Here is a 16,092-nt window from a genome sequence, read left to right on the forward strand (position 1 = left end):
TCCTCTTCCTCTTCCTCTTCCTCTTCCTCGTCCTCGTCTTCTTCCTCTTCATCTTCCTCTTCCTCTTCCTCTTCCTCTTCCTCTTCCTCTTTCTCGTCCTATTCCTCCTCCTCTTCTTCGTCCTAGTCTTCTTCCTCTTCCTCTTCCTCTTCCTCTTCCTCTTCCTCTTCCTCTTCCTCTTCCTCTTCCTCTTCCTCTTCCTCGTCCTCGTCCTCTTCATCTTCCTCTTCCTCTTCCTCTTCCTCTTCCTCGTTCTCGTCCTCGTCCTCTTCCTCTTCCTCTTCCTCTTCCTCTTCCGGTTACGTTTGTTTAAAAATTCACATAAAGCTTCTGACTCTTGTTGTTCTTAACCGCAGCATATTTAACGTGGCAGCATCAGAGTCGTGCTTAAAAGTTCTATGAATCATTAAATAACTTATGGAACTTAAATTATAGAGAAAGGTCTTTACCTCTGTGATGGTTATAGTTTGCTCTCACACATATTTAGAGCAGAAGTCAACGTGTATCATGTAGATGATGAAAGAACAAGTTCAGAACTAAGAAAAATATGAAAATGTTTCTTTGTCTGTAGAGTTTTAAAAGAAGTTAAAATTAACTAAATCAAAGCCAAAATATTTATGAGATTAAAGTTGTATTATCATCAGAATGAATCATCTCCAACACCCACAACTTATAATTAGACGCATTAGATAGTGACACATTTTTTTAAAGGGTCAAATATAATTAAACAGTTTCCAATTTCCAGAGAAATGTGGATATTTTACAGTTTAACCATAAACTTGACTATAAAAGACTCTAAACAAATACAAACCAAATATATGAAACTTGAAATAATATTCAACAATAATGAACATATTCTTTAATGCTTTATTTTCTCATCCTAATGCACATTATCTGAATCACCCTCTTATTACAGTCATACTTAATAAATACTTCTTCAATCCAGAGGAAGAAGTGCACAGTTAAAAAGATTATAACTCAATAAAAGCAACGTGTAAAGTCGCTCCTCAAGTCGTGAGCTTCACTAAACATTTGCCTTTATGAAGGTTTTGCCATTTTCAAACCAGCGTGATACTAAAGACCGGTTTTCTAGTTTGGCTTGATCAGTGGTTTGTGTCCTGCCAGCAGTGTTGTTCACTCAGTACCAGTAAACATGCAGATCTGAAGGTGTTTAATACTGAAAGTCAACAGCAGAAGTCAGTGGAGCTCAGTGTCATGGCGCCCGCAGCCGAGGCCGGTGTGGGACGATGATGCTGAACCAACGGGAGACGTGGGCGTTGGTTCAGAGGCCGGAGGAGAGACCAGCACTTTACACTGTGAGCAACCAGGACTTCAAACATCTCCACTAAACATTTTACATTTCAGGAAGAGAGACGGCCGAGGGGCAGTGGAGTGACTGGTGCTTGTGTTTTGGTTTGATATGCTGCGATTTTTATTTTTCATTTTTAAAATACTGTTTATTTAGTCAGTGTTTGCCTTTGACGCGGTAGTGGCGCGGTAGTTTACTCCAGGAGAGAGATAAAGTTGAATATACTCCAACACACTATGTTGCACTTTATCAATGGGGTTCAGGCTCAGTTTCAAACGCTGGTTTCTAATATAATAACAACATTAATGATTCATGAAGCATATGCACAAGGTGACAGTTTCATAATTTCATCAAAAGCATCAGACATAACCAGACTGAACAGAATCTAGACTGTGGTCAGACTCCAGATTGGATAATATCAGTCTAGACCACATCTAAAAGCCCCTAAAAGTCTGTTGTGAGAGTTGATATTTATGACATTCCTTGACACAAATAGACATTACAGACTTTGAACTGAATAGAAATGGGATCTCACTTTAGAAAAAGCCTGAATAACGTTGACAATCCTGCTGAATAAATGTATCATCAGCAGCCGCTTCTCACTTTGAGGCTCTGACATTTTTCCGGGACACTTGAGGGAATAGAATTCTCCTATTTTCATTGTATCCTGGTTGTGTCAGCAGCGAGTCTTGTGTTCGCTCCCTCCCGCTCTCCATCATCGCTAAAGTGGAGCACGGATTGACTGAGGCGGCAGAGAGCTTCGCTGTTCCCTGGGTTATTCAGCCGATACTTCACTTTACTAAACCCACTGTGCGATGTATGAGTGCGGTGTCACGGCTGTCGGCTGTTTGCTGGAGCGTCTGCCTCCGCACGGGGAGTTAGAACCTCTCTGTCCATCTTCTTACCAGCCGTCTGTCCTCTGTCCTCTCGCCGCACTCGTATATATTGGCAGCGAGGGCATTAAGAGTGGGGAGGGGGGGCAGAGAGCAGAGGGTCTGAACAGAGAGAGCGACAGAGAGAGGAATGAACAGAGCAAGAGGTGAAGGAGAAAAAGAAGAGTTGATATTGTGGAGAGAAACGGATAAAAGGGTTTGAGATTGAGTGTGAACAGGAAAATAGAGAAGAAGAAAAAAAAAACATTGGACAGTGAGAAAATTTGAAAGAATATTGAACCAGAAACAAAAACTCCTGAGAGGAATAAAAATCCAATATCACAAGGCCCTGAAGGACTAATCCCTGAGAAAAGAATATACATTATTCATCACAAGACCAAGAAGAGCGATTGAACCAACTTCCTTTTGGGATCCTTTAAAATAAAAGCGATAACTGAGGCTGAGTAAAGCATTGCAGAAGAATGTTAAGGATTTTCTGAATGAACATATTGATTGTAATGTCTCCAGCCCTCAAGAAAACCTAATGGTGCCCACTCTTAAGAGGGGTTGAAGAGAAAGAGAAAGAATTGAAATAAGCACGTGCAATTCCTCTGGACGGAAAAAATCCTGTGGTGCCGACTTTCCAGTGACTTTTCCGATGTTTGAAAAGGTTTTGTGGGGATGGATGGAAGGGTGAGATCTCGATTCCTTTATTTCAACCACAGAAATCCCTCTCATTTATTTTATATTTAGCTTTTAAAGAAATCATAAATACGTCAGAAGTGTTAAAAGTGTCAAAGTGCTAAATCCATGGAGAAAAGTCCACATATTCAGAAACTCCCCTAATACGAGGCGTCAGGCCTTTACTGAGCTTGTGACGTCACAACTCGAACAACTTGCTTACTCACAGTTCAGGGATGAAAACCCATCGCCTGGAGTCAGAGCTCGGACAGAAAGTCTAAGCTGCTCGAGGGATTTGTCTCCGGAGCCGCTGCTCAGGTCACCATCGGCCTCTTGTCCCAACAATCCCATTAAAAACTGCTCCCAGGCTGGTGGTGATGGAAAGCTTGTTAACAGAGATCAGCCAAAGGGTCGTCTGGACCTTAAACACCTTTAAAAAGTCTCTACTTGAGACCTCTGGATACGTTGGTTGACGTTTACTTCTCTTCAATAATAAACTGAGTTTTATCGCTGCTGTCACTTGAATCTGAGGATGTGCTCGACCTCTGTGTGACGTTAGAGTAAAAAGCTTTTATTGCCATTTTATAAAAGAAAGCACTAGAGCGTCACCGGGGGCTACTTCTGAAAAACAGGTTTAAAATCCAACTAAGGACACAAACCGATAAAAGATGTTTCTTTGTGGAGTCGTAACTGAAGTGAAGTCTGAGGCAGTTTCGCTCCATTGAGAGGAAAACACTGCACTGAATTTAACCTTCTGAGGAAATGAAATGAAAGTTTGACAGAGCTTTAATGTAGAAAAAGATTCAACAACCTTTTGGCCTAAAAGTCTATAATTATTCTTATAAATGTGGATAAACTGTTATTGTTGTGAGACGATTGTGTCTGTTTTCCTCTGATGTCTGGGTCATTGATCCTGCTCAACGATTCATTAGTTTAAAGACTCACACACACGTTGATTGTGAAACAACAGTGTGTGTGTGTGTGTGAGTTCAACCAGTAGATCCTGCATCTTGCTGCAAATCATGTTTGTCTGGTCTGGAAACGAAGCTTCAGAATTCACGTGTTGCTGTTAGAGGGAACGTTAAGATCTCAGGAGCAGATATTTGTCTCAGTTTCCAGTAAAGCATCTAAAACCATCGTCTGGTTCTGTGAAGTCGATGCATTCGGGGGCTGCAGCACAGTGAAAACGGGAAAGACTCACAATTTGTACAACAAAAAAGGGAAAAACGACAACTAGAGTTAAATTAAGTTTTGAAATTATTTTTTAATGTTGCATATGGAGAAGATTCAAATTGAAGAAATTGTCAATGCCGCTGTTTATTTCACCAGCAGCTGAATTGAGCAGATTCAAATCCTCTATGAATCATGTCCATTGTTTAATGAATTGGCAAAAATGTACTTTCTGACGTCCTGGTTAAGGTTTGGATCAGTGTCCACAGAAATGGAAGACAATGCAATGTCTTCATAAGAAGCTGCACAAATGTGTGTGTGTTTAAAATGTGTTTTCCATTCCACACGTCAAACTAATGAAGTAGGTTAAACCTGAAGAGCGAGACAGGAGCTGGAAGTCAGAGTCATCAGAGCGAAAAGAGAAAACAACAGCAGCAGCTCAAAGGAATTAACATTGAGCTCCTCTCAGATGTGACATCGCTCAAAACAAACCATGGAGCTTTACTTCCTGGTTCATTATTGTTTTACATACTGGTGCAAAAGTAAACACAACCAGACTTGAGGAAACACAAATGTCTTCGGGGGTGCAGGTTGCAGAGGTCACCCCCCCCCCCCCCGATGCTTCATGTTTGCTCCCGGCAGAATCAGGAAACGCTTCAGCGAGCTCACACGGCAGCGTTGCTCATTTGATTCATTAAAATAAATTGCTGTGTTCCGTGTAAAAAAAAGAAATGTATTTTTTCTTTTAAAAATTTGCTTTCTCCTCGACGCTCGACTCAGGAGTTTGTCACTGGTTTTGTCCCAGGGCTCCGATGAGCTGGTTCACTGGTGTTGTTCCTCTGCACACAACTGGTAAAGACTTGTCTGGTGGCCTGTTCTTATATAGTAAGTGAATAATGAAATAAAGTAAATGTGCTCATATCTGGAGGATGAGGGAAGCATGGAGGAGAGTTCATGTTGTCGGTGCTCAGATCCATTTTAAAGCAGAACATCTAATGAAGCAAACTCTGAAAACAGTGGTTCCAGGGTTCGTGTGTAGCATCAGACAATGTGCAACTATAGCTCTGCTCCACTGGCAGCTTCTTTGAGGCAGAACAGAAGAGGAAAGAGATGAAGAGGAGGAAGAGAGAGATGGTTGATTTTATGTCCACTCTCTTCTTAAAAAGGGAGGAGACTTTGTTGGGTTCGATGAGACGCTCGAGCTGGATTGAGTGTGAAGGAAGTGGATGGAGGACGGAAGCTGAAAGAACCAGAGGTGCAGCTCGGATTTGTCGAAATGAAATAATAATACTAAGAATAACCTGTGATATAGCGCCTATAGCATAAACACAATGTGTAAAGCTAAATGGTAAATTATACGTTATAATCCAAGTAAAGCCAAAAGATGTGTAGAAGAAGTATCAACGTCTTTCTTTGTAATAAGAAGTTTTTTAAAGGAATAAAGCAGATGCTGAACACATCTCAATTAGTATTAATCATGAGAGAGAAGTGAGGCTTAAGAGTTATTAATCATAATTCTGCTGATTAAATGAAGAAGACTTCAATCGTTAACATTTCTTTCAAACTGTGATCGTTTGAAACCTAAATAAATAAAGTCTTCAGCCCAGCTTTTTTATTGAGTGTTAAATAAATTCCAATAAAGGAATAATTGAGGTTTAATCTGGAATAATGTGAAACTAAAGCAGAATTAAATGATCCTTTTTTGCCACTTGAGAGAAACATAAACATTGTCGGCTAATAAAGTTGACGTGGTGAATATTCTACAAACATCCAGAGATCTAAAGCCACATTAGCTTTCATTAGTTATGTGTCTGTCCTCCAGATAAAATCTATGTTCAATATTCTCTCTGATTTCATCTCTGGTTATCGTCCCCCCCCCCCTGGTGCTTCCCTGCTGCTCCGAGCTGCGTGTTCACCAGCTGCTGTCTGAAGTTGTGTGTCTGTTGTGTGTCTGTTGTGTGTTCATTAGAGCTTCCTCAGTGAAAACATCTGTCTGCTGCGACTCAGACTGACACTGATCAGAGCAGCGAGAGTGAAGCAAAACAACACGGTTACAGAACATCAAATCATATTGAATCTGACTCTGTAAAGTTTTGAATCTACAGAATCCTGGCAGGTCAGTAGGTGGCGGTAGAGGACAGAGTTAGGCTAGCTGTTTTCCATTGTTTTCTGTCTTTATGCTAAGCTAACCTAGCTGGCTGTAGCCTACACATATGTGATATCGTTCAATGACTCTATGTGAAGATTGACAGCTCCCAAAAGTGAAGCCAAAACATCTAGATCGCCCCCTGGTGGTTGGCTGCAGTGTAGACCATAAACCAGGCCTCCTCCATGTACGTGGATGGGACAAAACTTAAAAGTCAAACAACACGTCAAATAAATGTTTCCCCAAGATGTTTCAGGTTGTACGAAGTTATTTGATGATAGTAGAAACGGATAGAGATGTCATGATTGACAGCTGAGTCTGACCTGTGATTGGTTGAGCTTATATTTTGGCTCAATCTTGATGACACCAGCACAAAATGTCAGCCGTTAGATATTTTGGCTTCAGTTCTGTTTATTGGGAGGAGACGGGTCATCCATCTTGACAAACAGTCATTGGTATCGACCTTTTTCTTCTGGGGCCTCGGCAAGAAAAGCAGATGAGCGACAAAATGTCAAAAGTTTAGTTTTGAACTGTTTTAGATCAATATTCAATCTGAGCTGTTCAGTGAAACACCAACGTGCAGGTGTCGCACTGCGTTTATGGGAAAAACTCGCACTTCTTTCTGTGACGTTATCGTTTGCTTTTGTCTTACATACAACGGTAATGAACGTCTCACAATCTGATCCGACTTAACTCCACTAGTTGCTCTTGATAGGCGTTGTGTCTTATTTGTGCGGCTGCAGAGGCATCGTTACGTGAAGTTCAACTGAAACACTTGTCAGGGTTGAGTTTCTCACACACACACACACACACACACACACACACACACACACACACACACACACGTGAACGGCTGCCCTGCTGTGAATGTCAAGAGCGAATTATTGAACACTTTGGTCTGCTCGGGCGGATCCCGGCCGGTTCTCCTCGGCTCTTTAGCCTCTGGCGCTCGGCAGGTAAAGCACAACAAGCTGCAGCTCAGTCAGACTCGGGGGATTATTTACTGAGACCCCTCTCCGAGTGTCTGACTTCATCTCTCAAACACCTTTCATTTCCCAGCGCCGGTAGCGCCGCAGCATCCGAGCATGTCAGTTCCAATCACTCCCGCCTCACTTGTCTCCGGCTCGTGCTGCAAGGAGCAATAACAGGGATTGATCCCAGCTTTTTACAGTCTGTTTCTCTGCTTCTCGCCTTTTGGTCTCCTTTCTTCTTTTTTTCTTATCCAGCTCTGTTTTTCTGCCCAAACACAATTTATTTTGTTTCATTTTTCAAGAAAGCTGTGACAGCGGGGACTATAAAAGGCTCGGTGAAAGAAAGCCAGGCTGCGCCGTGCCAGACCTCATGACACCTTTGTTTCCCGTTTCTGAGTAAAAAGCTGTTTTTCGGCTTTAATAAAACAAGCAAATTGCATTCTCTTTGTCCTCGGGCCCTGGTTGTTATTCTCCGGCTGCCGAAGCAGCTTCTCCCCGTCGCCTTATCTCTCTTTTAAATTGGCCACACAATAACAACGACCCTTTTCTACAAACTTGTAAATTTTCCTGTAGGTAAACACGTCGCCTGTTCCCCGTCCTTGACTCCTGTCGTCGTTCTCTCCGCATCCACTTCCTGCTTTGAGATGTTTGTTATCAGGTCAGCAGGTCCCGCCCACTTTTATTTACTTCAGCAAGCTTTTCTGCTCCAGGACATTCAGCTCTCCACTGGGGATGGGGTGTATGTTTGTGTAAATGTATGAATGTGTGTGTTTGTGTGTGTGTGTGTGTGTGTGTGTGTGTGTGTGTGTGTAAGAGCCTGGGTGTCTGCTGTTAGCGTAGCAAATGGCTAATGAATAATGCAAGGTAACAGTGATGTGTTGACAGCTCTGACAGCTGAGAGCTGCCGAGCTGTGTATCAGTGATAATGTGCCATTTCCTGCCTGTGCTCCTCCGCTCCCTTATTACGACAAATTGTATTTTCTGAAATTTCGCCTCCCCGTGGCCCCAGTGTGTGAACTGTGTGTGTGTTTGTGTGTGTGTGTGTTTACTGGTCCATCCAAACGCAGAAGCCCAAGTACCATTGAAGCCGTTATCACACATTTAAAAGTAATGAAGTTTTCAGTTTGCTGATTGGATTCTAAATTAATTTCTGGTTGTCCCTGTGTGGTCACGTTAGTGTCTGATTGTATTTACACAAACAATGTAGGAACAGACCAAATCATAAAGTATATTTCGCTGTAAATACTCATATTTAACTGTAAAAACAACATTTACACCTATTTAACATCGATTTGAATTCTTGTCCAACTGCGACTCTTCTTTTTAGGTCCTGAGGTAAAAAGTGTCTTTAGCTGTTAAATGCTTTAATGTCCTGGTCGTATCTCACTGTTTGTCGGCCATATGGTGCAAGTGTGCAGTGGGTTTTATGGTTTTTAGGATGAACACAAAAATGTTAAAGAAAGTGGAAAGAATCCTGCACCAAAATCTTCTGGTTTCTTTCCTTCGCATATAAAATCCTGCAACTAGATTCCATTGTAAAACGTCTAGTAGTTTTTTTATGTAACCCAGCAAACCAACAAACAAACGCAGATGAACACAACCTTCTTTTGCGGAGGTGAAAAAACAATAAACACACCACCTCTCAGACTCCATCAGCTTGGGAAACAAGGACACGAGGACACCACTTGACTGGAGTCTTAGGATGCAGAGCAGAAACACCACACAGCGATTACTGCTGAGCACCGGAGACAGACGTGCTTCACGAGGAAGAGCAGCAGCAGCATCAAGGTGCTCGTGAGGTTCGAGAGAGACGGTCAATCAGGAAGTCCGATGGTTTGATAAACAGCTTCGTCCGAGTGTCCTTGAACGAGAGGTTTCTTCCTGCAGCTGCTCGTTGTTTAACAGCAGCAGAGACACACGCGTGGAACCGTCAGTATGGAAATGTTTCTTTTCCTATGTTTCAGTTTGACCCGTTTGCATTTCACGACGCATGTGTTTGCATAACATTTGCAGCAACTCTGAAATAAATTCAAAGAGGTCAGAGCAACATCGTGTGTGTGTGTGAACCCGGTGAAAGCAATGTTTAGACTTTTTTTATGGCATTTAAGTTGTCGGCCTCCTGAGTGATGTCAGTATTGGTGAGATTGAAAACTGTAGCAATAGGAATCTGAAATGAAAAGCAGATATGATTCTGTTTTGATGGCCTAACTTTTATTGCCTTTTAAAGATTTTATTTCTGTTTTTATCCGTCTCGGGTTTCACAATCCGTGGATCATGTTTTAATCATCGCATCTTAAGTAAAAAATGTGTTTTTGAAGACACATAAATAAATCAAGGCAAATTAAATATAGTGAGAATTAATTTCTCGTCTACACTTTTCGGATTTGAATCTGCTGCACGTGTTGCTCTTACAAATCACAGCTTCTCTCAGGTCATTTTAATTATAGTCTTGGACACAGGACTTAAAGCGAATTCATTAATCCATTCATACAACCCCACCTTCCCACCCTGCCATCTTTTTATCTTTGCTTTCACTAGATTCATTCTCATAATCGCTGATAATCATACTTTTTAATTGTATGTAAATGGAAAACTGGTATTAATGGAAATAATGGACAAAAGGCAAGACATGAGGTGCCTTCTCCATCATCTCTGCTAAACAACACACACAATGAGGAATCACGCTCCTCAGTGATAAAGAGATTTGAACAATGAGCATCTGGACTCGAACGGTCTGAAATTAACCTTCAGTCGTTCAAACCCGCATCAATCTCGCTGCTTTCACAGCAGATGAGACAGAAGTTTATAGTTAATTATTTGTGATTCATACATCCGCCCATTAACTATGAAGCTTGTTCTCTAAAGACAAACTGACACAGCGTGAGAGGTGGAGACAGATCGGCAGTTCACCACCGGGCCGACGTACAGAGAGAACAAACATTCACATTCACACCTACAGCAATTTAGTATCTACAGTTTGTTTACCCAGAGAAAACTCACATGGACATGAGTAGAACATGGGTTGAAATCCAGAAGGTCTATTCTCTCCCTATTTGTTATTCAAAATAAAATTAAAAGTATTTACCTCACAACTGTGGGAAACAGAGATTTGTTCTCAAGCTAATGTGAGTTCACTGTATATGTTTAAAGTCTTCTCTATCGCTATGACGACAACCTTCATTGGTCAGAAGATAATTCTGAGTGGTCAAAAAGTCAAAACTGTTTGGAAATATATATTTAGATGATCTGAAGCGAGGGTTTGTGTTGGGCGCTGTCCATGGTGCTGATCCTGGGACTGGCAGCTCAGGAGCTGTCCATGGTACTTCACACAATGACAGACAGGATTTACACCTTTGTGCAGTTTCTTCAGTTTGCTGTTTCTGGGAAATACTGTGGATTTTTTTTTGGGTCATATTTTATATGGAGGACCATTGAGGCCAAGCAATTCATTTATTTTTCTAAAACTACAATTCACTATTTGTGATTTTTCCAAATGATTTCCTGTCCAAATAGGTTTCAGTTAATTCAGAAATTAAATGATCAATTTACATATGTTGATTAAGTCTTTAACTGATCTAGCCTTTTCATTTATTTTGACCAATTAACTGATGGTTAATATGCTAATTTATAAATATAATCAATTTTTGTTTTGACTCTTTAAATATGATAAAATACTGATAAATAGAAAGTGTAATATTTTGTTTTTTCATGTAGCATATATTCATTTTAGAGCTGCAACTTAACTAATCAATGATCAATTCACTGATCAACAAGAAAACATACTTCGTTTATCAACTAATTATTTGTCATATTTTCAAGTAAATGTGTTGTTTTATGGTGTTTTGGATTCATATGATCATAAATCTATATTATCTATAGGTTTCATTTGGTTGAAACCAGCCGTGTGAACAAACTTTCACCTTGGGAAACGGTCACAGACACTTTATAGACAAAACAATCATTTAAACACATAAACTGCCGGTCGATAATGAAACTAATCACTCGCTGCATCTCTAATTGATATGTTATGGTTTTGTAAATGTTTTTTAATCTTCCGGTTAAATATCAGTCGATGGAATAGTTTTATGTGACTCCTGTGTGTTCCTTCATAATCTCTACATGTCGATACTGCACCACACTGTCATTTCTCTCCCTGCTTCATTACCAGAGTCATGCTGTGCACATGCAGTTATTTATACCAGGTCTGAGGCTCCGGCTCCTGATAGTATTTTTTTTTATTACTTAGAGGCGTGGCCCTTTGGGAGTGAGGGGCCCTCTGCTTTGCGGGGGGGGATATACTGTATGACCCACTTCAGATGCTACGAGTCCGGTTTTCAGCAGATAAAAACCCTCTATGCGTCTCCCAGCGGCGTGTTGTGCAGACGATCAAAGCTTGTGTTTGTTTCACTTTGATAGGTCGTAAAACTGAACCACCACGAGTCTGCTGCTGATGAAAGGATTAAACATGTTCTTATTGATTGGCCGACTGGGTTCCTGCATCGCTCACTGGGGACAACACGCTGCTGTTGGCTTGTTGTGGTGAGCTGTTCAACAGCCCAGTGAAATGTTTCTCTCTGGTATCGAGGAGGGAAGTTTCCTCCATGCACACGGCCTCTTGAATTATTAATGTTCACAATCGTAAGTGTGGGTTCTGGAAATTAGACAAACTGAGAGACGCCTGGTTTGGGTGTCTGATGATGTTTTTCAGGAAAATCTGCGGCTCGTCTGTCTTGAGAGGCGATCATTTCATCAGAGTCAAACTTGGTATGTGTGTTATTAAAGGCTTGAGGGAGAGCAGGGTGGAAATTGGTTTTAAAACGTTCGATATTGGTGGTGACCAGTGCTCTGGAGCAGCCTCTTCACAACAACTGATTCTCCAATCAAGCTAAATTATGAAAGAACAGATGAAGAGCTGTTTGTCCTACTGCCGTGGAGCAGCTTGAGGAATCAGTGAAAGCTACGTCCGTGAAGTTTTTAAACTAAATCGGGACCTGAAGGTCTAAAACTCTGGAGTAATGTGGACGTTTCTAAATGAAAACATAGTTGTGTGGATGTAGCCTGAGTCCTGCAGTAGCTCAATGACTGTGGGTCACCTTTACAGTTTAAGAAAGAAAACTGCCACAAGCATCACCACAGGCCGAGAGAACAGCGATTTCTAAAAGAGTTCAAACTGAAAGACGTCGTTCTGTCCTGTACAAACATTTACATCCACATCTTTAAAACCCGCTGAGGTTATTTTGAGGCTGTTTGCATAATTTCAGTCCCTGATCATCACATTGTGTAATAACTATAATATAACACTGTGTGATCTCACATTAAAACCTCTTGTGTGTGTTTCCAGGATCCAGTCCGGCTCCTACCTCAGCACCGGCTGGTTCACCCTCATCCTCGCCATGGACATGTGCAAAGAGATCCACATCTACGGGATGATAAACGACACCTACTGCAAGTAAGACACCAACCATCACCCCCCCCCCCCCCCCCCCCCAGCCCACCCACTGCCCATGATTCCTGCTGCCTCCCATGTCGGGATTAAAAATGCACATATACCCTCAGCATCTCGAAGGCTAGATTCACATTCAGTGCAGCGGCGGCCAATCACAGCCTCCCTCCCGTAACCGCGGACGACCCTGTTGGAATATATTTCCACTGCCTCCATTTGGATTTAATGGCTGAATTTCTCTGCTGAAATCCATATTGGGTTCTCAGTGCCGTGAATACCATTAGGTGCTCCCGCCTCGAACGCCCAGCAGGCAGCAGAGGCTCCGTCGCTGTGGGGGGGGGGCCGCCGCTGAACCCAATTCCCTCTGAGCAAAGTTTTATTTGTATGTCTGCCTGTCATCTTCCTTCTGACTCCTGGCTGAGTGATTACTGTCTGGCTGTGAGGCTGCGGGGGGGGGGGGGGTGACAAACAAGATGCTGCTGCTGAGCTCACTCGTCTCAGCCGTGATGGACTCCTCCCTCTTTCTCTCCCTCTCGCAGCTCAACCTGAGCTCCTCAATCCCCCGAATCAAACGCTTCTACCTAACGCTTGGTGAAAATCCAGCCTTTTATCCCCCCCCCCCCCGTGCTCCCTGTGCACAGCAGGAGCTGGAATAAAAAAACTGCCCCCGACACATGACAGGAGAGAGAGAGAGAGAGAGAGAGAGATAATTCAATCAGCGCAGAGGATTTTATAATTCACTGAGGCAGTTAAGGCCTCTTCGCTCTCTATCTCTCTCTCTCTCTCTGCCTGTCACTCGCCCTTCCTTCCCTTCCTTCCCGTGTGCGACGGCAGGATATCGAGTTTCCCTGAGTTTCCGAATGGACAGTTTAGTGTCACACAAAGTCGTGTTGGCAGTCGATTGCTCCAGCACAACCATAAGAAGAAGTGATGTTTCTGTGTGATGATGTTCGAAGCTTTAGTCCGAACTGACCTCAGCAAGTGAGCGGGTGATGGGACTTCAACAGGTGCAGAGGAGGGAATTGAATTTATTTGTTAGCGCTGGTGCACAGAGCCGTGTGACACCGGGAGAGGAGCGGCAGCGGCAGCGGCAGCGAGCCACCGTTTCTCTGTGGACTCACCGGCTGCTGCTCGGCCTCTTTCTCTCTCGTGTTCATTCTGCCAGTGAAATTGTTTTTCGAGACTCGTCCTCTCATGAAGCCGTCGCTCGATATTAGAAAGCGAACACAAAGTACAGAATGAATCTATTCCACTGCACCTGCTTCTATCGATTCCGTGTTGTTTTTATTGGTTTCGAGGAAGCAAACTGTAAACAGAGCGACTCATGAGAGTCAGGTCTGAGTGGCGATAACTCTCCGATTGAACATTACTCACTTTCCTGAATGTTTTACCGATTCACTTTGGCTCCGAATAGAACTGAATCTCATCTCGATGTTTTACAAATAATTGAAATGTGGTGAAAGGAGTGTTTATTGAACACTGGTCAACAGCAGCAGCTTTTAAATCGACAAACCCTGCTGAGGACCTTCAGCTTTGATAGTTTATTAATATAGTTTGTAAAGCTGAAACACACAAAACCAAGGTTTGCTTGTTCTCCTTGTGGTTTTCTCTGGGTTCTACGCTTTTCTCCCACAGTCCAAAGACAGGTAGACCTGGGTTAGGTTAATTGGAAACTCTTAATTGACTAGTTATAGTTAATGAATGTATGGAATATGTTCAGATCTTTAAAGGGACTCTTACCTTTGTTGCATTTGAGAATTACAGCACATTCGAATCATCCCGCCTTCCTCCAATGCCCCACCCCCTCGCTCCCATCCGCGGTGTTTTTTCTTTTGTTTTTCCCCCTGGGAGCGGCTGTTTCAGTACGCCGTGGACCACTTTGGTCTGCCATCGTCAGTCGCTACGGTCGATACGGTCGCTACTCGCTACTGTCTGCCGTGGAATCAAAACAAACCCTATAGTTGAGGACGCGCCTTGATGACGCGGGCCCGAATGCGCCACAAGCAGCAGACGGGCTTCCTGTCTCATTCCATGCAGCAAACAGACAGGTCTGTCGGCCAATAAGGTCCTTCGGTCCGAAGAATTTTATTGGTTGAAGTTTTCACTAAATATTACGAGAGTGAAATAATTGTTTGCTTTAACTCCTGGTGGGTCTGTCTTGCATTTTAGAGTGTCATTACCTTATTAATACCTATTTAACCTTATCCACAAAAAGTGTAAAAATGCAACAAAGGTAAGAGTCCCTTTAAACGAGTTACAGTGATGACTGGGTTGATGAACCTTTCTCTCCTCTGCTCTCTCTCTCCCCTGCAGGACGGAGGGATACAGGAAGGTTCCCTATCACTACTACGAGGCCGGCAGCCGGGACGAGTGTGCAGAGTACGTGCTGCACGAGAGCGCCCCCTACGGAGGACACCGCTTCATCACTGAGAAGTCAGTGTTCGCCAAGTGGGCCAAGCCTCACGCCATCAAGTTCTTCAACCCGCCGTGGCAGCTGTCGTGACCCGGGCTGAACCGGCAGGGAGATCCCACATCTTCATCATCAGCATCGTCGTCAGAGAGCGACTGAGTCTCTCCAGCGACAGAGAGCAAGTTTCCTAACGGGCACAAACATCAAATCCAGCACTTTCGTTCACTCCATATCTTTCTGAAAACCTTTTTTTCCGTGCTGACTGGTTCACGGTGGTGCCTCCCGAACCCGGCCACTTGTGTGTTCGACCGATTTAAGGTCCGACAGAGAAATCGTATCTTCTGCTTTTTGAACATTTAGTCCTTTTCTCCTGCAGCTGAGAACAGAGGGGGGGGGGGGGGGGGGGGGGGGGGTTGCTCGGCTCTGCGCTGACTAATCGATCCATTCGCTGCTCTGTGAGTTCAGCAAAGGATGGCTCCGAGACTAACTCCAAAAAAAAGAAAAGAAAAACCAGCATGAAGAAGAAACAACCAGCCTTCAACTCGCAGTGTCCTCAGCAGCTCAGATGTCTTCAGGCGCTGAACATCGCAAAGGACGCTTTTACATTTTCTTTCTGCAGGACGGTAGAGGATCTGAGTCACGTCGAGGTCTCGGCCGCTCTGTCTCCTCTGCCAGACGCCTCCTGTCAGGCTGTAATTAATCTATAACGAGCATAATACAGACCTTCATCTCTGACTGAGGGACTATCGAGAGCAGATTGTTTGTCACTTTTCATTCTCTCCTCTTCGTTTGAAGACGCGTCGACAAAACAAGGTCATTTGAAAAAGATAAACACAGATTTCAGTCGAACTCCAAAGGGTCAAAACAGAGGTGTGGATGTAAATCTGCTTTTTTTAATAGTTTGGTTTGTCTCGACTTCGCACAGCTTAAAGATGTCAGCTTTTTTTACACAATGCTGTGAAATTGCATTTCAAGAGACATGTTTTGGCGTTTGCTTGATGTCCAGATGGTTATTTATTCCGCGCTAGGGGCGAGTCCCCGGCGCCAGCTAAGTGAGCGAGCCACGGACAGAGCGAGCATCACAGCGTGC

The 16,092-nt window shown here is 43.1% G+C and overlaps 1 protein-coding gene across 1 annotated transcript in view; it reads left to right on the forward strand.

The window, feature by feature from the left end:
* The window catches only part of st6galnac3 (ST6 (alpha-N-acetyl-neuraminyl-2,3-beta-galactosyl-1,3)-N-acetylgalactosaminide alpha-2,6-sialyltransferase 3), a 32,910-nt gene extending 17,815 nt beyond the window's left edge, over window positions 1-15,095 (forward strand). Inside the window, exon 2 of the mRNA XM_061084289.1 lies at window positions 14,906-15,095. Within this exon, the coding sequence (XP_060940272.1) occupies window positions 14,906-15,095 (190 nt within the window). The remainder of the gene's footprint in view (window positions 1-14,905) is intronic.
* Window positions 15,096-16,092: the final 997 nt, after the last annotated feature.

This window comes from Limanda limanda, chromosome 13 (genome assembly GCF_963576545.1).
Source record: "Limanda limanda chromosome 13, fLimLim1.1, whole genome shotgun sequence".
In the NCBI taxonomy this organism is placed as follows: Eukaryota; Metazoa; Chordata; class Actinopteri; order Pleuronectiformes; family Pleuronectidae; genus Limanda; species Limanda limanda.